General features: G+C 46.5%; 1 protein-coding gene across 4 annotated transcripts in view; it reads left to right on the top strand.

The window, feature by feature from the left end:
• Window positions 1-19,668, top strand: part of DKKL1 (dickkopf like acrosomal protein 1) — a 57,564-nt gene extending 37,896 nt beyond the window's left edge. For all 4 annotated transcript variants that reach the window (XM_053263139.1, XM_053263141.1, XM_053263137.1 and 1 more), the window contains exons 3-8: window positions 1,545-1,676; window positions 3,451-3,543; window positions 9,570-9,662; window positions 13,283-13,430; window positions 16,445-16,607; window positions 19,145-19,668. In XM_053263139.1, the coding sequence (XP_053119114.1) occupies window positions 1,545-1,676; window positions 3,451-3,543; window positions 9,570-9,662; window positions 13,283-13,430; window positions 16,445-16,607; window positions 19,145-19,490 (975 nt within the window). In that variant the 3' untranslated portion in view covers window positions 19,491-19,668. The remainder of the gene's footprint in view (window positions 1-1,544; window positions 1,677-3,450; window positions 3,544-9,569; window positions 9,663-13,282; window positions 13,431-16,444; window positions 16,608-19,144) is intronic.
• Window positions 19,669-20,922: the final 1,254 nt, after the last annotated feature.

Below are 20,922 nucleotides of genomic sequence, written 5' to 3'. Positions count from 1 at the left end.
TCTGAGTGTTATCCCCACTTCTTTACCACTACTCCCAAATGGTTCCACCTCTAGCGATATAGACCTTGTAAAAAATCACCATGAGCTTTGGCTGGGGATGGTGGGAGCTGTAGTTCAAAAACAGCTGGAGGGCCAAGGTTCTCCACCCCTGCACTACACCAAGGGTCCCCAACCTTGGGTCCCAGTGATGATAGGAAGCTGCCATATACTGAGTCAGACCCTTGGTCTATCTAGCTCAGTATTGTCTTCACAGACTGGCAGTGGCCTCTCCAAGGTTGCAGGCAGGAATCTCTCTCAGCCCTATCTTGGAGAAGCCCGGAAGGGAACTTGGAACCTTCTGCTCTTCCTAGAGCGGCTCCATCCCCTGTGGGGAATATCTTGCAGTGCTCACACTTCTAGTCTCCCATTCACATGCAACCAGGGTGGACCCTGCTTAGCTAAGGGGACAAGCCATGCTGGCTACCACAAGACCAGCTCTCCTCTCGACAACTCTCACCATTCCTAGCCACAATGGCCTTTGGATGATGGGAGTTGTAGTCCAACAACATTTGGGGATCCATAGGTTGGAAACCATAGGTTGGGGATCCATAGGTTCTACACTACACCTCACTGGCCATCTTCCATGTCTTCTTTTTAGCACAGGTTATAAAATACAGGTGGCCCTTGTTATTTGTGTGGGTTCTGTTCTCACCTATATCTACAAGGTTCTGTTCTCACCTATATCACGGAATCCGTGAATAAAGGAACCTTACCCATATGGGAATCTAGGGGTTAGGTTCCTACACATACTCAGAATGCTAAAAAAGTGGGACGTGGGGAGAAATAAGAGTAGAGATGAACAGTACCTTGCTTTTCCTGGCTCCAGAAATGCCCCTGAGAACCCCCAAGTCGGCCAAATTTTTGATGAATATTCTCATTCATATTCTCTCTCTCTCTCTCTCTCTCTCTCTCTCTCTCTCTCTCTCTCACACACACACACACACACACACACACACACACACACACACACACACACTTTAAAAACAAACAAACAAACAAACCAGAAAGAGCCTCAAAATGTCTCCATGTTATAAAATGGTGGCTGGAAGTGACAGCCACCATTTCTGGTGGCTGTCATTTCTGGATTCATTTCCGACCTCTCAGCAACCGCGAATAAGCAAATGTTTAGCCTATTTTTCTACCGCAAATAAATTAACCGGGTCTCTAAGTCCCATCTTAGAGATATGCGTCTGCGAAGATATGCGAAACTGTGGGTGCTGGGACTGCAGGATACAGATAGGAAGTGTACTGTTGTATCTCTGTTCAGCATGTGAATAACTTTACATGCTTAAAGAGCTGTACATTCACCAACTGTAAACCTATTGTACTATGTATGCATTGAACATAATGTATAAATAGCTATTTTTGGAAGGGCAGTATATAAATCAAATCAAATCAAAAAATACATAAAATAGGACTTCTGAATGCTAGTGTTATGGGAAAGGAGGGGTGGAAAGCCTCCCCACTCTCTCCACATCTTAAGGAAGGATCCATCTTTGTTGTAGGAAGCCCTGGGGAAAAGCAGCTTTGAGCCCTCGGTGGACATCAGCAAGCTACCCTCAAACTACCATAATGAAGAAAAGCAGCAGCGGAAAGTGGGGAATGCCACTGTGTACAGCCACCATGAAATCAGCAAAGTGAGTGAGGAAGTGGAAGGGGTGGGGCCCGTGTTCCTTCTTTGAGTATTAGGGACAAAGCGCACAAATAACCAAGCTCAGATTGCCTCATCGATTAGTAATGAAATCTTTAGGATGGCCAGTTCTGTTGGGTATAATTGGTCGTTTCAGGGCTGGCCTTGCCCTGAGGTAGAAGTGGCCATTTTGGTTAGTAGATTGCAGACACAATTATTAAGGGCACCTTGTTGTTGTTTATGTTTATTTGTTTTTACATTTATATCCCGTTCTTCCTCCAAGGAACCTAGAGAGTTATGTTTATCCTCACAACAACCCTGTGAGGTAGGTTAGGCTGAGAGAAGAGTGACTGTAGTCACCCATGCACCTGTCTGTCCAGCTGCCCTCCCTCCAGTGCAGTCCTGTAACCCTCTGTCCATCTGTCACCACAGCAACAGCGCATGTGAGCATGATTCAGATGCTTTGGCAACCATGTGGCTGATGCAGGAAATCCCTTCCTTGTGTCTGAAGCTGCAGGCATGTAGAAATTCGCTTCCCATCTGGGTTCCCTGGGTTCCTTTGGAAGTACAGGATGCCTCCCAGCACCACTGGGCTCTAGGAGTTGTGTTACTGCGGTGGGCATTTCCTGCACTAGCTGGGGAACCCCCATGAGTAGCCATGTCAGCCGTTCCCACAACTACGTGGAGCCTTGACCCCAGCGAAAAGTTCACTGCTGACAACCACGCGGCCGCCACCTCCCAAATATATATTAAAAACCAACCCTATCATGACCAAACCTGTCATTTACAGACAGGCGTAAAGCAGGAAGTACATTGAAAATGGTTGTTTTAAGTGCCCAAACTGCAGGGCGAAGACTCAGTTTGGCACAAGGAGAGTGGTTTACTCTGCCATTTTAACACCAAAAATCACCTCACCCCACCCCCACAAGTGTCTATTAGTATTTGCCCTTAAAGCAGCTATTTAGGAAAACAGCTGCTTTGAGGGGAAAGAGCCAGCGCGGTGTAGTGGTTAGAAAGCTGAACTAAGACAGGGAGACCCGAGTTCAAATCCTCATTCAGCCATGAAACTCACTGGGTGACTCTGGGTCAGTCTCTTCTCTCTCAGCTTCAGATACCTCACAGGATTGTTGTGAGGATAAACATAGCCACATATACTGCTCTGAGTTGCTTACGCGGGGCATCCTGGACCTTCTGGGGGCTGCTTGGCCCCCAATCCCCGCAGCCCCCGCCGGCTCCATGACGTGACGGAGCTGGCAGTCATGTGGGCGGCCAATTCAGCCGCCCAGGGCTGCCTGAATAATCGTCTCCCCGCAAACCCACTCTCGGTGAGTCTCACTGATCATGAGACTTGCCTCACTGTGTTTGTCATGTGTGTAGGGGGATAATGCTTAACTTGCAGTGGGGCGGGGGGGGATCCAGCAAGGGGAGGGGGCCTCCAAAGGCCTTTAGGTCCAGGCTCCAAAATTATCTAAGTGCACCTCTGCTTAAAAGGTCTACTTTTCTGATCCACTTCTGGCCTTCTCCTTCCTGTCCACTTCCTGCTTTAACTTCGGCCCTCCTGCAGATGTTGGCCTACAATTCCCATAATCTCTGGCTATTGGCTGCTGTGGCTGAGAATTATGGGAATTGTAGTCCAAAAACAGCTGGGGGGCCTAAGTTGAGCAGGCCTGGTTTAAGGTAACGTGCAATTTGACCCTAAGTTGGATCCAAGAGTCAAGAAAGTTCATTCTTTTGTTCCACTGTTCCCATTCAGTTCCATGCTGCTTTGTCAATATATGCAGGTGACCAACAACCGTACAGGCGAGATGTTGTTTTCAGAGAAAACGGTGACATCTATTGAACAGGGAGCTGTTCATTCAGAAGAGAGGGGGAAGGTGAGTGTTGTAGTCCCAAACCAGCTAGGGGGCCAAGGCTGAGCAGGCCTGCTCTAAAACAAAGAGACTGAGCGGGGAGTGGGGTGCGGGTGGGGACCGGGACCAGAAGGGGATATTAGTGTAGAAGGACTGTCAACTCAGTTCTGGTACTGAAAACAAATTATTGAGCTGTTATGTGCTCAGAGGCTCCTTGCAAGTTAATTTTCAGTGTATGTCCACTCTGCTGGGCTGCTCTTTTGCACTTGTCTCTGTTTGGTGGACCTTGGAGTTCTTGTAGGGATAGAGGGGCTTAACCCTACCCCCGCCATGGTCCCAGTATGGCAGGGCTGCTCAACTTCAGCCCTGCTGCAGCTGCTGGCCTCCAACTCCCATAATCCTTGACTATTGGCCACTGTGGCTGGGGATTATGAGAATTGTAGTCCAAAAACAGCTGGAGGGCCAAAGTTGAGCAGCCCTGCAATATGGATTGGGCCTCCGCATGCATGCTATTTGCCTTGGGACAAATAGCATGCATAGGGATAGTTTCCATTGGCCTAATGTGGTGTTTTTATCCAGGGCAAATAGCATGTGATATGGATTGGGATCATAGTGGAGGATATGGTTAAAGCCGCTCTGCTCCCTTTGGCCTGATCTGAACCAGGTCCCTGCACATGCTGTTTCCAAGGTGGGAAAGCACGCACACCAGGGCCAAAGATGCGATGAAATTCAGGACAGGTCCTAGGAAGTATAGTGTTTTGAACATGGGGGTTCCATTTAACTATTGTGGCTGATGAGAACTGTAGTCCAACGATAGTCTGGGGACCCAAGTTTGAGAAGAGAAGAGAACTAAGTTGAGAAGATTAGCTTTAGGCTAATCTTTCCCTCTTCTAGGAATGTCTCACTTCCATCTTCCAACCCACAAAGCCCCCCGCCCCCACCCCCTTCTTCAAGAGAACCTATATGTCAGACCACCCCATCCTCTCACCTCTAAGAATAACTTAACCTCTGACTGATTCACACAAATAGCTAAGGTGAAATCCCCCACCAACCCCCTGGTTACATTTTATCTGTGTTTTCCAGGATGAAAAGCCAGCTGCTAGTCAGAAAGAAAAAGCTCTTGAGGCAGACAGACAGGCTTCTGGGCCCAGGTTCTTTGAGCTGAGCCCCCCTCAGCCTAGGCTGACCTTTCTGATCTTTCGCCTGCCCCAGCGTCTCAGGAGTGAGCAGATGCCTGAAGCCAACTGGGTGAAGGAAGAGCCAGTGAGTGACAGGAGGCACAGGTTGCTGGCCATTCGGAATGGGCTCTTAACAGCCCCCCATCCCATCAAGAAGGTTGCCCAGCCAGTCACCCCAAGCCATGTGTTCGTCCCACGAAAGCGTCATTTCTTTTTCTTCTGGCGGAAAATATAAGACAGGAAGGAAACTTAATTCGTTTGAGCAAGGAAGAATGTTCCAGTTTCCTAGATATTTGCTCTGCCATATCTTTGGGGGTGGGGTGCAAATCCTACTAAAGGGGGAAATTATTTCTCTCAGAGAATCTTGAAATAAAAGTGGTTCCCTTCTAAAAAACAAACAAACCAAAAACCCTGAAAACGAGTGATCTGTGGCTTTATTTTTTCATAGCTAAGTTATAGACTCAGGATCCTACTTGTTCGGAATATGCACATAGATGGCAGTTGAATCGTAATTAGGATCTGAACGTATTGCCTGACAATGCACCAGGGTCTTTCTTTGCTTAGCAGGAGGAGGGATTTTCAGGGATCTCTCCTTCACTCTGCAGCCTTCCCTGAGGGAGGAGAGCTGATTTTGTGGTAGCAAGCATGATTTGTCCCCTTAGCTAAGCAGGGTATGCCCTGGTTGCATATGAAAGGGATGATAGAAGTGTGAGCACTGTAATATCCCCTTAGGGGATGGAGCCACTCTGGGAAGAGCGGAAGGTTCCAAGTTTCTCCATATGGCCTTCTCATCCTGAGGCCTTCGGGGCTTGCCTTTTAAAGTCAGCACACAACCATTGCAATCCAGTGGGGTTGCATGGGATTTTCATGGCAGCTGTTTCAATACATCCTTAACTGTTCTCCTGGAATCTGCAGAGCTTGAAAGTGCTTAATTTTGTCTAGGTCATTTGATATTTCAGAAATATCAAAATTCTACACCGTGAAAACTCGAATTCTGTGACCTTTGGGCCACTTCATACACAGTGACCACCTTTGGACATAATACGGACCCCCTCCCCACTGCTGCAACCCTCCTCCCCCTGCTTTCCCGTCCGCATTCGGACAAAATGGAGAGCTACCTTTCTGCAGTCTCCCTGGTTGCAGAGAGGAAGGGGAATTGGCTGTACAGGCTTCCTTCTTTCATGAAGGACAACCCACACAGCCAATAGCAGCTGGAGCAAGGGAGGAGCTTCCTCAACTCCAGTTGCGGGGTGGTGGTAACTGTGGTGCCAGCTTTTGGATGTAATGCTGGCACTGCACAAACAGAATTGGAGGCAGTGAAACATTGTGATAACTGAAGGTTCAGTTCACAGCTTGGGGAGGGAAACCATCAGTGGTCCCTCTAATTTTTTTTTCATCTCTGTGCAGAATGAGTTTTGTTCTGGGTGGCAGTATCAAGGCAGTGTGTGCGCACCTGCATTCAGAGTGGGGCCTTCCTGAGTCAACCTGAGCGGGATCTAAAATTAACTGAGCAGACATCAGAAAACTTGTGAGCGTGCGCACTTGCGCATGCCTTAGAGGGAACAGTGGAAACCATGGGCCCATTTCTTGTCCTGTAGTTGCCCGCCTTTGGACATACAGCTTTGGAAACCGGAGGTGAGGGGACCTCCGGTTTTGTGTTACGTACGAATACAGCCTGAAACTGCTGGCAAGTCTGGTATGGGAAAAGGTCGGGGACCAGTACTGCATACTCCCGGTGAGAATGTTGTGTGAACCTGCCCGGTTCCTGAGCTGACCGTCTGACACCCTGCCAACTTTCTTTACCCAACTTCAAATCTTGGTTCCAAATGGGTGGGGAATGTTGAGTGAAAGTGGGTAGAATGTTGGGTAGATGACTTGAGAACCGGACTTGGGCAGGTTCACAGGACACGCCTGTTGGAAGGTGCGCTCCTATTTCCTGACATTTACCTGGGCCCTGGACTTGTTGGTTGTTGTGTGAAGCTGCCCTGTATTAATTCCAGACTGGCATACTGCCTGTGCTAAGAGGGAAGGAAACAGTGTGGGTGAGTTCTTTGGGCAGTTTCCATCTCTCCTGTACGTAGCTGTGAAGTGGTTGGCTAGGCCTAGAAACCAGGTTGTGTCTATGTTGCAGCAATCAGAATTTGTGCCAAGGTAATGCAAATTTTGCATCCGGTACAGGTTTATGTTTATTGTGTATAACCATAGGCCATCACAGTATAGCATAAGCACTATAACACTACATTACAAAATACAAAAATTCAAATTAAAACAGATGCAGAGTCATCTGAACATAACATGGAAAGAACAAAATGAATCTACCAGCCAGACTGTAAAGGTAAAGACAGAACCCTGTGGTATTCTTTTGGTAGAATATAGGAAGGGTTTACCAATGCCTCCTCCCTCACAGTATGAGATGATGCCTTTCAGCATCTTCCTATATCGCTGCTGCCCGATATAGTACTGTAGCATAGCAATTAAATCAGATGATCAGATCCATTTAGCAATTTTTTACATTTATTGTTAAATTTATATACCGCCTTTCATTAAAAACAATCTGAAAACTCCAAATAGGATTCTAACAACCAATGGAAAACTAACTCTTGGGTCAAAGCTACATTCTGTAGCTGGTATAAACTAGGTTTATTAAGCCAAATTTCACATGTTTATTTGCAAATGTTATGGAGGGCATAACTAATGGTGCAGCGGGGAAGTAACTTTCCTAAGGAGCAAGAGGTTGCCGGTTCGAATCCCTGCTGGTATGTTTCCCAGACTATGGGAAGCACCTATATCAGGCAGCAGTGATATAGGAAGATGCTGAAAGGCATCATCTCATACTGCACAGGAGATGGCAATGGTAAACCCCTCCTGTGGTCGCCAGGAGTCGATACCGACTTCACAGCCCAACTTTATGGAGGGGAGCAAAGAGTTATGCAGGCTTTGAAGCCCTGCCCCTTGTCTCTCCCAAACCCCACCGCCACCCTAGTTTCTAAGATTTCACCCAGCCTTTCTCACACTCAAGCCTAACTGTGGCCCGAAGGATTACAGACCTTATAAACAACAACAACCTGAAAATGGGTTCACACATTACACCTTTCCTGCACAAAAATTACATCTATGTAGGAAAAAGTATGAAACTCGCTTGTAAACCATCATGTGTCTTGACTGTCATATGTGACAATGTATGTATTGCTTTCATATACTTTCCTTCCTGGGAGTGCTTTTCATACAGGAGAAGCTTTCAAAGTGAAGAATCGCTTAAATTGGCGCCACCAACTGGAATGGAGCATTCATCTGTTAAAACATATTTTGGTAGGAGTGGCCTACCTCATGGGGTTGTTGTGAGATTAAATGGCGCAAATATTGGCAAGTGCGGAAAGGGCTATTAAAAGAATTCAAACTGGAACCATGCAGGAGCCTTTGTGGCAGGCAAGTCAGGCATATGCAGTGCATGAAAAGTTAAAACGACGTTTATGTTGACTGCTGCTTAGGACTTGGGTATGAATGAACAAGAGATGAGATGTTTTGATGAGGGTTGTTTTTACACCCTCCTGATTTCCTTCTGCCCACTCTAGCCCTATTCACAAATTAGGCTAGTTACACGATCAGTAAGCATCCTACCCAAATTCAAGAGCTGTGTCTTTTGTGACTGAGTATGAGAAGAAAGCAAGGTAGGAGGTGAGGGAAGTGATCGTGTGTGAGTCTCCCTTCTGCTCTGCTTTTTATTGAGGTAGGAGGAAAAGTCGTCCTATCCAGCAGGAGACTTGCAGACTATCGCTTCCCCTGCCTCCTATCTTGCTGTGTTCCTGTACACAATCACAAAATGAGAGTGCACACAGCTCCTGAACTTGGGTAGGATGTTCATCTTACCCACTTACTGATCACATGAACTAGCATGTTCAACACTTGTATGACGAGTGTACAGTGTACACAGGAAACAGAACTGTATACAGGGACAGTTGTTCACATTATGTTGGACAGGTGTAGCAGACTGCAGTACACTTTCTACCCATACCCTGCATATCAGGGGATCTTTAAAAGGGTTTTAAAAGGGGCTTAGACAAATTCATGGAGGACAGGTCTATCGGTGGCTACTAGGCTTTAGGCCACCTCCAGCCTCAGAGGCAAGATGCCTTTAAATACCAGCTGCAGGGGAGCAACAGCAACAGAGAGAGCATGCCTTCACCTCTTGCCTGTGGGCTTTTCAGAGGCATCTGGTGGGCCACTGTGTGAAACAGGATGCTGGACTACATGGGCCTTAGGCCTGATCCAGCAGGGCTGTTCTTATGACCTGTACCCAGGCTTTTAAGTGAATGCAGATGCCTCTACACACACACACACACACACACACACACACACACACACACACACACACGTTAATATTTAATGTTCCACAAGATTTTTACCCCCTGGCTTTTGCTGCAGACGAACTCTCTGGAAGTGGCTACTGTGGAAGCCACCTGTTTTATACCCTGCTAAGCTATGGGCTAATAACAGCATCCTCAATAAGGAGGTGAGATGTCCTTCCTAGCAGCAGGAAGTTTCATACGCCCGTGACCGGGCACAGGAAGTGTTATTTGACCACCTCCAATGATATAGGTGATTCCTATGCATCCCATGAGGCCATAGGACGGTCAATTCCAGGCCTCCACAGGTGTGCTCTTGTGAGGTGAGAGTTGAGTACCTGACCCCAAATAGCTCCTCCAGTGAAAGACACTGCTAGGAATCAGACCCAGTTTCCTTGTCTTGGCTTTGCAATTATTCTTCGTCTATTGAGAGAGAAAACCTGCTCAAATTCCAGCCATTTCCCAGTGATGAGTCAACCTGGCACAATAGTCTTGTCATCTTCTTAGATATGTCCTTCCTCCCTGACAGGAGTGTGTGAGTGACAATGACTGTCAAAAGGACCAATTCTGCTTTAAATCTCTGCTTGCATCCTGGTGCCAGCAGTGTAAGGCCAAAGATATGGTGAGTAAATTGAGCATGCTTAACTTTGCTAATTGGTTTCCTGCTGGAACGACCACTGGGAAGTATACCTACTTCCCAGGACATGAGCCAGCTGGGGTGGCTGGTATCATCAGAGCAGGGGGAATGTTGAGGGCAGTGGCTCATTATGATTTTTTATAAGGTCTATACCCTAGAGATGGAAAATAGGTGATAGCATTGCAATACTTTCAGCTTTCAGTGTATTATTAGCCTAATTTCCAGAAGGCTTATGAGATCTGCATTCCGTGTGTGTGTCCCCCACATCAACTTCACAGTGCCTGGGCCAATATGAACCAAATTGGGTACAGTTGTAGGGACACCTCAATGGCGTAGTTCGTGTTGATGTCATTCAACCCGATTCAAGATGGTGGGTACGTAAACGTTTGAGGTGCAGGTGGGCTAGCTTGTGGACTGTCTAACTGATTTGAACCAAATTTAGTACAGATGTAGTGAGTGACGCATAGGGATACCTCAACTGTGTCGTTTGTGATGATGTCATCCACCCCAGTTCAAGATGGCAGACATGTAAACATGTATTTTAAAAACTTGGGTTAACTTGGCGCAATTGGGCTAACTTGTGAATCGCTTAACCAGTTTGAACTAAATTTGCTAGTAGTGTAGGGACTCATAGGGATGGCTAAAAGTTTAGTTTTAAATGATGTCACCCACCTGATTCCAGATGGAGGGAGGACATGTGAATATCTGAGGTGCAAGTGGGAACTGATTTGGACCAAATATGGTATAATTGTAGAGATACACAGGAGCTTCTCAAATGCATAGTTGGTGATGATGTCATCCACTCCAATTCAAGATGATGAACATTTGAGGTGCAAGTAGGCTAACTTGTGAACTGCCTGACTGAGCTGGACCAAATTTAGTCCAGGGAAAGTGAAAGGAAAGTTGGCAGCTTAGTTCTTACTAGAACAACTTGTCTTGCTTTTATTGTCCTGACCATCGGGCCTGCAGTGGCCAAATTTGCAATGGTGTTTTAAAAGTTTATAAAAGTTTTAAAAACACAAAAACTACTATAAAAAATTATCAGTAGCAGAGGAATGGAAATGAAAATTGGCAGGAATGTCCTCCAAAGATTACTCCATGGAGAGAGTACAAGAATTTGTTTATTGTTACCCTAATCCTAAACCTAACCCTTTCATCTGCGAACAAATGACTGCAATTTCCCCCATAATGTTTGGGGGTAGGTATAAAGAAGGGGCGATAACACATAGAAAGCTGTAAGGGCAACAATACAATCACCTATTTTCCATCTCGGGGTGGGAGAGGGGAGGTGTTGCCCAAAACAACTATGAGTATTTGTTCCCTGAGATGGTACTGGTGGGTGGCCAAAATTTATGGGCCTGGCTCATGGATTATCTATTATATTAATTCTCCTGGGTGTGCCTTGGAATGTGTGTCCCAGAGCCCAGCTGATTGGCTGGGCGGCGGATGCGCCTGATTGGCTGAGGCGTACCCAGGAGAATTGGCGGCGGTGGGCCTAGCCTGGCCGTGGAGGCAAGGCCCAGGAGGGGGGAAAGAAGGGGGGGCAGAAGTGGCAGTGGGGTGGAGAGGTGGCTGGGCCCGGAAGCAGAGACTGGGGCAGAATGGGGGGGAGGGAGAGGTAACCGCCGGCCCCAAAGAGCGCACAGATGCTCTGTGTGGGGTTGGCTAGTTACATACTAAAACAAAACGTTCTAAGGCTCAAACCATCCTGGAAGTCATTCTCTTTGCCCTGGGAGTTGTCCTCTCTAATCTCAGATGTGTGTGCAGGGCTGGCATCAGGGGTCAGCATCAATGGACCACTGCTAAGGGACTAGGGCCCTCAGAAGGCCCACTGCTTATCCTCTGAGGCCACTTTTGTGCCCATAGCCTTTGGGCAGTGGTGGCAGAACAACAACTCTCTTGGCCAAGGGAGTCACTCCATTGTCATTCCTTCTCTTCCTTCCCATCCACCAAGGAAAACTCCACCATGAATTTAAGGGAACCAGCCAGGTAGGAGGTGGCCCATGGAGGGCAGTTTGTCAAGGGCCTCAGAAACCTGGAGCTGGCCCTGTGTTGTGTAGGCTGCTTGTGATTGGACGGCTGAGTTGCTGAAGGGACACTCTGCACATGTTACAAAACACAATCTATATATATAATTCTCCTGGGTGTGCCTTGGAATGTGCGTCCCAGCGCCCAGATGATTGGCTGAGGCGCACCCAGGAGGATTGGTTGCTGCGGAGGCAAGGCCCAGGAGTGGGGAAAGAAAGGGCGGTGGGGAGGAGAGGCGGCTGGGCCCAGAAGCAGAGGTAACCGCCAGCCCCAAGGGGCGCAGAGATGCTCTGTGCGGGGTTAGCTAGTTCTCTTTATTATAACTAAATAAGTTCTTCTGAGTCTGGATTTGAATTAAGTTCCGAATGCTGAGCTTTCACTCAGGTGGGAGCTCAGTGTTAAAATCCAGCTGAATGATGACTGGGAGACCCAGAAGTGGTACTGAGAACCATGAATCATCATGAAAGGAAAGAACAGATGCTTCTGGAAACCCACTGAAATCTGGCTGGGCTAAGACAGCACTTTGTCTTGGGGAGCACTTTGGTTATAGGGGTGATAAGATTAAGCCTTCTTTCCCTCAGTAAACAGAATTGCCTCCTGTCTGGGACTGGCTGGCATCGGGGAACAGAAGAGGAGAAAACCAAAATCTTCTCTGATCTCAGTCTGTGTTGTTTTTGGTTAACCCATTATCTGATCCAGGCCAGCTTTTGAATGAGGCTTTAGATGTATTGGACTAGAAGCATGGCTAACAAACAGCCAGCAGCAAGAGCACTGAAGGCAGACTGCACTTGCCTCTCTGTACGTAATATCTATCTCATTAAACTATTAATATTCCTGATTCCACTCCACTGCCTTGTCCTTGCATACCTCCACTCTTTCCCTTGGATTCTGCACAGTCTAACGATGCAAGTTGGTTGGTTCCAGAACTATCATTTCAGTGTTTATGTTTTAAGATGTGAGAACAGACTTCAATTTTCAAAACTGCCCAAGACCAAAGGGTTCCCAAAGCAGCTTCTCAAGGTGTGCACTGGACTTTTCTGATGCATTTATGCGCTTCGCAGGGAGTTCCCTCCACCTCATTCTGCACTCATATTTTGAAAGTCAGTTACAGAAACTGTAATGTCAGCACAGGCCTTCAGAGGAGCATATTAGAAAAAAGAGACAGAAAAGCAGTTCACACAAGCATTACCTGTATAAAAGATCCATCCTACCCACTTTCTGGAGCTAAGTGCTCTCCCAATTTTTGATCGTCTGTATGGGAAAAACAAGGTTGGAGGCACCAGCCATGATCATCTGTGAAACAGCAGCTGGGTAAGATAACTTTTCATTCTACCTCATTCAGGAGCTGGGTTCAGCTGCTGTGTAGGTCGAAGAAGCATAAAAAACTGGGAGTGCTACAGCTCCCAAAAGTGGGTAGGGCAGGTCTCCTACCCAGTTAATGCTCTTGTGAATGAGCCTGGAGACTTTTTGCATGCTGTGGTCCCCTCTGGCCTTGTGTCATGAACAAATTGGCTAGTTTTGAGCTTCAAAGAAGAGGAGACAAGCTGTTGTCATACATTGTCTGTTTTTTCTACTAGATATGTCGGAAGGATGGGGAATGCTGCCTGGGTTACCTGTGTGTGTGGGGCAAGTGTGCAGAAGGTGTGAGTCGCGGTGAGAGTGGGACAAGATGCAACCCACGCCGAGAGGAGTGCGCTCAGGGGCTGTGTTGTACCCTCAGCAACTGTGAGACGGTCTCTCTTTGTACCCTTTATATGCTCCCCATTCTCCCTGCCTTGAACTCAGGATGGTAAAATGAGAGAGAAATTGAGAAACAGTGATAAGGGTTGTTACAGATATCTGTCACATGGTGGCACCATTGTACAGTACAGTCTAAAGGTCTCTGTATAAGAGGTTGGAGAGAGATGATTAAAAAGATTGTAGGTAGCAATGTCTGTTGACATCTTGGTCCATAAGGAAAAAAAATCCAAAAGTCTAATTCAAGTAGTACCTTTATTAGGATCAATCAAAATGACACACTTTTTGACACACACACACACAAATAGCTTTTATTGTTGTTGTTGTTGTTGTTTATTCGATTTCTATACTGCCCTTCCAAAAATGGCTCAGTACGGTTTACACAGAGAAATAATAAATACATAAAATGGATCCCTGACCCCAAAGGGCTCACAATCTAAAAAGAAACATAAGATAGACACCAGCAACTGTCACTGGAGGTACTATGCTGGGGGTGGATAGGGCCAGTTATCTCCCCCTGCTAAATAAAGAGAATTGCCACGTTAAAAGGTGCCTCTTTGCCAAGTTAGCAGGGCTTTTGCATTATTAAGAACCCTTCATCAGGCAAGGAAGGAAGGAAGGAAGGGGATTTGGGCCTGGTGCAATAGCATTAAGAGCCAACGTGGTATAGTGGTTAGAGTGCTGGACTCAGAACGGGGAGACCCGAGTTCATGTCCCCATTCAGCCATGAGACTTGCTGGGTGACTCTGGGCCAGTCACTTCTCTCTCAGCCTAACCTCTCCAAGGTTGCAGGCAGGAATCTCTCTCAGCCCTATCTTGGAGAAGCCAGGGAGGGAACTTGGAACCTTTCTGCTCTTTCCAAGCCAGGGAGGGAACTTGGAACCTTCTGTTCTTTCCAGAGCAGCTCCATCCCCTGAGGGGAGTATCTTACACATCAAGTCTCCCATTCATATGCAACCAGGGCAGACCCTGCTTAGCTAAGGGGACAAGTCATGCTTGCGACCACAAGACCAGCTCTCCTCCTCCTCAAGACCAGTAGATGCATGCTGATCAGACCAGGTGCAATCTCAGGCTGCACCCAGGGCTTCTGGGATGAAGAGGAATCAATAATGGCTGTACCCCATCTCTCCTTCCCCCACCCCTACTCCAGAGTTAGAAAACATTTTCTAACATTTCAGTACAGGGTTCGAAAACATTTTCTAAATAATAGGAGTTGTTATTGTTACCCTGCATCATTGCAGGGGCCTGGCCTGGAAGAAAACTGATTCACTGATGAGCAGGACGGGGCCAGAAACTGTTGCACACATTACATATAATATGCACAGCAGCAACTCCGCTGCAAAAGGGTCAATTGGAGATGGGCCTGGTGCCAATAGGAACTTTCTTTGGGGGCAAATCACAGCCTGGGGACAGGGGAAATCTAAAGGGTTAAAACCCCCTCCTCCAAACAGCAGTTTCAATCTTTATCCCCCCCTCACCCCCTATTTGGCTCCTATTTAGTAAGGTCCAGTACATTCACTCTAGTGATACACGTAATGTAACATGTAATTCTGCCCAACTAAAAGGAACCGATGGCTCATAGGGATGATATCTCAACAGCTCCATTGGGGCATCCCAAGATATTGCTGTGCCTGAGGTGAGGCTTTGCCAAATACTGTCTTGCCCCACAACTCTGGTGCAGGCTAGCCCCCTTTCAAAACTGACCCTTGCAAGCTTTGAAAGGGGTGCTGCCAGAGTAGGGTTGCCATGTCTCCCAGAATTTAGGGTAGCCCCCAGATTTTGGCTCCTCCACCCGGTTGCTAAATTCCACCTGGATTTACACGGATTTCAAATGCGCTGCTTGGATTGCCTGGATTTTACTCTGGATCTGATCACATGGGAAGGCAGAGAAGGAGGGGAAAGTATACAAATCTGTCAAACAAACAAACAAATAAATAAAAATGCAAATTAGTTGCCATTTAATTTGCATAATATGCGAATTAGGCCACCTGACTTTGGGAAGCTTGAATATGGCAACCCTATGGCAGGGGCAGGGAGGAAGGTAGGTTGCCAGGAAGTTTTTCACACCCAGCTTTTAGCTCGCATCTCCTCCGGAATGGAGGGGGTGCATTCACATATTGGCCAAATTTACCAGTATGTCAGAGAGCACTTCACACACAATTTGAGTTTTTCATTGCTTGTTAAGAGTGTAGCCTGATTTATTCTGGGGTAGAAAAATCCACTTTTTGCATGGGTTTTTGGGGGCAACTTCTAACTTGCAGTAAACCTGCAGTAAAGTCTGCTGTCTAGGAAAGCTCCAACAGTCTCCTCTTTTGTCTTTGTGCTTCTTGCAAGCTTTGCAAGGAGAGTGCATAAGGAGAGGCACTTCTTGAAAAGCTGGCAAGGGCATGACCAGTCCTGAAGAGCTGCTCTGATGGCAGTGGTGGTGATGGGGAATTCAGCTGCCCCGCTGGCACCCCAAATAGTCTGCTGTTTGTGGTGACAGCCTCACCTCGCCTCATGAAAGAACCACCCTTGAGCACCGTGTGAATTCCATTTTGCATTCCTCCACTTTGCAGAATTATCCACCAGCTGGAGGAGAGCTGGTCTTGTGGTAGCAAGCATGAATTGTCTCCTTTGCTAAGCAGGGTCCACCCTGGTTTGTATTGAATGGGAGACTACATGTGTGAGCACTGTGAGGTATGGGGCCGGTCTGGGAAGAGCTCCTGCATACTTGCATGTGGAAGGATCCAAGTTCCCTCCCCGGCATCTCCAAGATAAGGCTGAGAGAGACTCCTGTCTGGAAAAGCCGCTGCCAGTCTCTACAGACAATACTGAGCCAAATGGACCAATGGTCTGACTCAGTATAAGGCAGCTTCCTAGGTTCCTCCTTAGTATGGTGCAATCATTCCTTTATTTGAAATTCTGCTGGGAAGATCTCCTGCACCAGGCATATTCATTTCAGTGGAATGTTGCCTACAGTTTTTAAACCTCTCCCAACCTTTGTCCTATCTCCAATACAGCAACCCCGTTTCCAGTCTGCACTCCCTATCCGAAAGAAGGAGAAGCATGTCAGTTTCCTAGTGGTACCCTCCTTGGACGGATGGGTTGGGGCAGATTGGCAGCATTTGCCAAACCTAGCCAGTACTGCCCATGTGCCCAGGGGCTGAAGTGCGGAACAAAAAGGTAAGGAGGACTCTGTGTTGTGCTTCTTTTCCCCCTTTTTCCTCTCACAAGGCTCTGCTTCCTTGCTGTAGCTTCAGAACCACCCAAATGGACAATAGAAGATCTCCTGCAACTATAGTAAGGCAACTGAACGATATAGTAAGGCAAACGGAACTTGTATTATGATGTCTGTCTCTCACAGACATACAGGATTCTTCATAAGAAAAGGAAACGCCTGAAATAGCCACAAGCCCCCTTTCTCTCATTTGTGAGTGAGTGTGTGTCTATACACCACAGCAAACTAGAAAAGTGAAAGCAAGGATGTGTATAAGCAGAGATGGAGGGAGAAAAGGAATGTGTAAGAATAGTTGGCTGGGTGTATATAATGAGCAGCAGAAGTGGTATCTGGGCAGTGGATATGGGTATATGGGTATCATTTAAAACACACGGCTTAAAACACTATAAAAGCAAATTTGAAACAGTTCTGAACAATTTAAAACCAATTAAAATACTTTAATTTCTTTTTTAACCTTCGAAGGCCAGGCCAGACAAGTTTTTAGGGCTCTCTTACAGGCAAACAATGAGCCTAAATTACAGATACAGTATCTGTTGGGAGTGCATTACATAGGTCAGGAGCAGCTACAGAGAAGGCCCAGCTCCGAGTTGCCACCAGATATATTGATGGTAACTGGAGACGGACCTCTCCAGATTACCTCAACAAGCGATGGGGATCATACAGAAGAAAGCACTCTCTAAGGTAGCCCGGACCCAAGCCATTCAGGGCTTTAAAGATAATAACCAGCACTTTGTATTTTGCCTGGAAATATATCAGTAGCCAGTGCAACTGTTTTTAAAACAGGCATAATATGGTCTATGGGGTAACTCTCCGGGTTACCCCAGAGACCAGTCTGGCTGTCGCATTTTGAACTAACTGAAGTTTCCGAACTACGTGCAAAGGCAGCCCCACGTAGAGCACATTGCAATAGTCAAGCCTGGTGGTTACCAGCAGATGTACCACTGTTTTGAGATCATTCTCTTCAAGGAATGGATGCAACTGTTGAATCAGTCAAAGTTGATGGAAAGCGCTCCTGGCCATAGCCTCCACCTGAAATACTAGGGTAAGGCTTGGATCCAAGAGCACCCCAAAACTGTGTCCTGTTCCTTCTGGGGGAGTGTAACCCCATCCAGCACAGGACTATCTAACTCATCTCCCAAATTCCAATTCTCCACAATGAGCACCTCTGTCTTGCTTGGATTCAGCTTCAAATTGTTATTCCTCATCCAGACCATTATTACCTGTAGGCAGGCATTTGGTGAATGAATGCCATTTCCTGATGATGATGATGATGATGATGATGATGATGATGAGAAATAGATCTGAGTGTCGTCAGCATACTGATAACACCCTGCACCAAATCTCCTGATGACCAAACCCAGTGGTTTCATGTAGATGTTAAAAAGCATTGGTGACAGAATGGAGCCCTGAAGGACTCCATATAATAGTTCCTGTTTCGAAGAGCAACCACCACCAAGCTCTACCATCTGGAATCTGCCTGAGAGATAGAAGCGGAACCACTGCAAAGCAGTGCCTCCCATCCCCAACTCCCCCAGGTGATCCTGAAGGATACCATGGTCAATGGTATCGAATGCTGCCGAGAGATCCAAAAGAACCAACAGAGTCACACTCCCTCTGTCGATTCCCTGGTAAAGGTCATCCATCAAAGATGAGACCAAGGCCGTCTCAACCCCATAGCCTGCTCTAAAGCCAGTTTGAAATGGTTCTAGATAATCGGTTATGCTACGTGGACAGGACTGGATGTGCCCATGGGGCCCATAGAGGCCAGCAGCTGGTGGGAAGACAGGAGGGAGGGCTGGTGGGCCTGAGGCTGCAGGTGGGCCCAAGGCAGCAAAAGACAGCTAGGTGGGGCCCCAGATGCCCCCTTTCCCCTGCAGACCCCAGGCAGCCCTGTTTTTGGAACACAGCCACTCAATTATAGATCTGCCCCTGGTCCAACATACCTAAGAGGCTGCCTCGTTCCCTGGGTTACAGTGTGTGTGCCTTCCAGTGATTTCTCACTGTTAAATATGTATTGCTCAATGTCCACATTTTTCATGTGCTCGCCAAACCTTTCTGTGAACCTCATCTAAATCAGATGGGCTTGGCTTCATTTCTGAGTGAAGTTCTTCATCTGTATGTTTTCTCCATATTAATAAAAGAAAGAAAGAATTGGCCAGCTGTCCTCTTTTTAAGACCATGGGAATTACTGGGACTTAGTTTGGTGATAAAAGTTTTATGCATGAACTGAATTAACATTTAGGGCCAAACTGGATATGAAGTGGGAAATCAAGCTGAACCATAATCGTCTGGGTCCTATTTTGCAAGGTTGCTTTAAAATATTATAAATGCAACATATAGTAAATGAGAATAGTCGCCCCGCCCCGCAACATACAGCTTCATTGTTAGGGTACTTCAAGGTGCAAATAGTCTTTACTGAGATGGGATGATATACATTTGTGTGTCTCAATACCCTTGCCACTCTGTTGCTTTCCTCTCCTAGATATTCAACAGTTTCCACATGTGAAAAGCCAGAGGATAACGTGGATATTAGCAACCTGGGCCTACAGCTGCCTTTCTTCCAGTCAATCTTGATACGGCGAGATAAAGAGGATGCGGACTACGACAATTCTAGGCAAGATGGTGGTGAACTGGCAATAGTCAATATGCCCAGAGGCCTTTATACTATGGAAGATATTGGCCAAGCCAAGCAACTAAGTGAAGATTATGATGAGAAGGGACAGTTGCCATGGGAGGAAGATATGGATAATCCCAACCAACCAGATTTCCAGGAACTCAAGCAATTGGCCAACCAAATGGGTCAATACATTGGGCCTGGCTTTTACTAATTACATTTGATTTTTGCCAAAGCTTTCATAGCTTGCTACTTTTCCTCACCCTTTTCTCCTTCCCCTTTCTTTCTCCTTTACCTTTTCTGAATTTTTCCTCACTGTTGATTTTTAGATTCTGCATAGCAAATAAGACTTCAATTTGGGTTTTTTTGTTAATTAAATCATCATCACATTACTAGTTGTGAAAATGCTGTTCTGTTCAGACCAGGATAAGTTTTTGAAGAAAAAAAATAGACCCTGTTTCATTTAAAAAACAAAAACAAAACCCTCTCTAACAAATCTTGGACTAGCTATGAATAACTGCATTCTTAAAGACCAGTGCTATGATATATTCTGCTGACAAGTTATTAAATACAGTAAATAATTACATCCAGACAAAACATCTGCATTGACTCTGGAAATTCCATGTTCCTTATCCTTTTTCATGCTAACCCACAGCTTAGGCAGGAGATTGTAGAGATCTAAAAACCAGAAGGATTAGTTTTGACAAGCTTTATTATAGTACACAATGCAGGTGATAAGATATTGTTTATGTTAATTATAAAAATTTTGTTTGAGGTATATATCTTTCCCTCCACCCTTTTTCCTCCCCTATATGCAGTCCTTAAAAAGTTGTTCAGTTTAGAACTGGGGCCATAAAAAGAAATTGTTAAGAGGGCAGATGTGAATAGCTGTGTGTATTTTTGAGTATGAGGACAACGAGATAGATATCCTGTGGCAAGTTTCCTAGTGGTATGTAGATAATGAGTGTGGCAAGTGAGAAAATGTTGGCCCAACAGGGACAAGCACTGGGAAACAAGCTTGAGAGAATGACGGAAACAGAATGGACAGGCCTGCATGAGGCCTGTGGGGCAATTGTGGCCCCTTCCCATTTGCAGTTCCAAATACCCACTGCATGCAGCCATGCAGTGACAGCATGGATTGTGAGAAGTTAACAACTAAGGCACACTGTAGCTAATGAAAAGTAGGATCAGGGATCGGAGAATGCCTGCTTCTCTCTCAGTGGAGGTGGGCAAACTAGAATGGACAAGGGCCAAATTGCAAGTATCTTAAATTTCTTCAAGATACAAGTAATGTACCTCTAAGAAATTGGCTTAGTTCTGAAAATGAATAGGAAGCTCCCCACCCCCCCATAAATAGCAGCTGCAGGATGGTTGGGGACAATCTGGCCCCAGGGCTGTGAGACTCCCCTCACCCTGTGCAGTTTGCCAGCTGGAAAATTGGTCTGTGAGGTAGATGTTCCTGGGAAGCCATGAAAGCAATAGCCCTTCCTTGCTGTTGCTCCCCAGCAACTGATACTCAGTGGCAAATAATGAGTTGCATGAACTAGCGCCTCCCTGCAGTGCAATAAAGGGGGGTGGGGAGTGTGGGGGTTGCAAGGGGGAGGTTAAAGCCTGACTGGTAAAAACAGGCAAGACTTGGGACCAAG

Source organism: Hemicordylus capensis, chromosome 6 (genome assembly GCF_027244095.1).
Source record: "Hemicordylus capensis ecotype Gifberg chromosome 6, rHemCap1.1.pri, whole genome shotgun sequence".
Taxonomy (NCBI): domain Eukaryota; kingdom Metazoa; phylum Chordata; class Lepidosauria; order Squamata; family Cordylidae; genus Hemicordylus; species Hemicordylus capensis.
The sequence above is the reverse complement of the archived record's forward strand: the minus strand, read 5'-3'. Positions and strand labels throughout refer to the sequence as shown.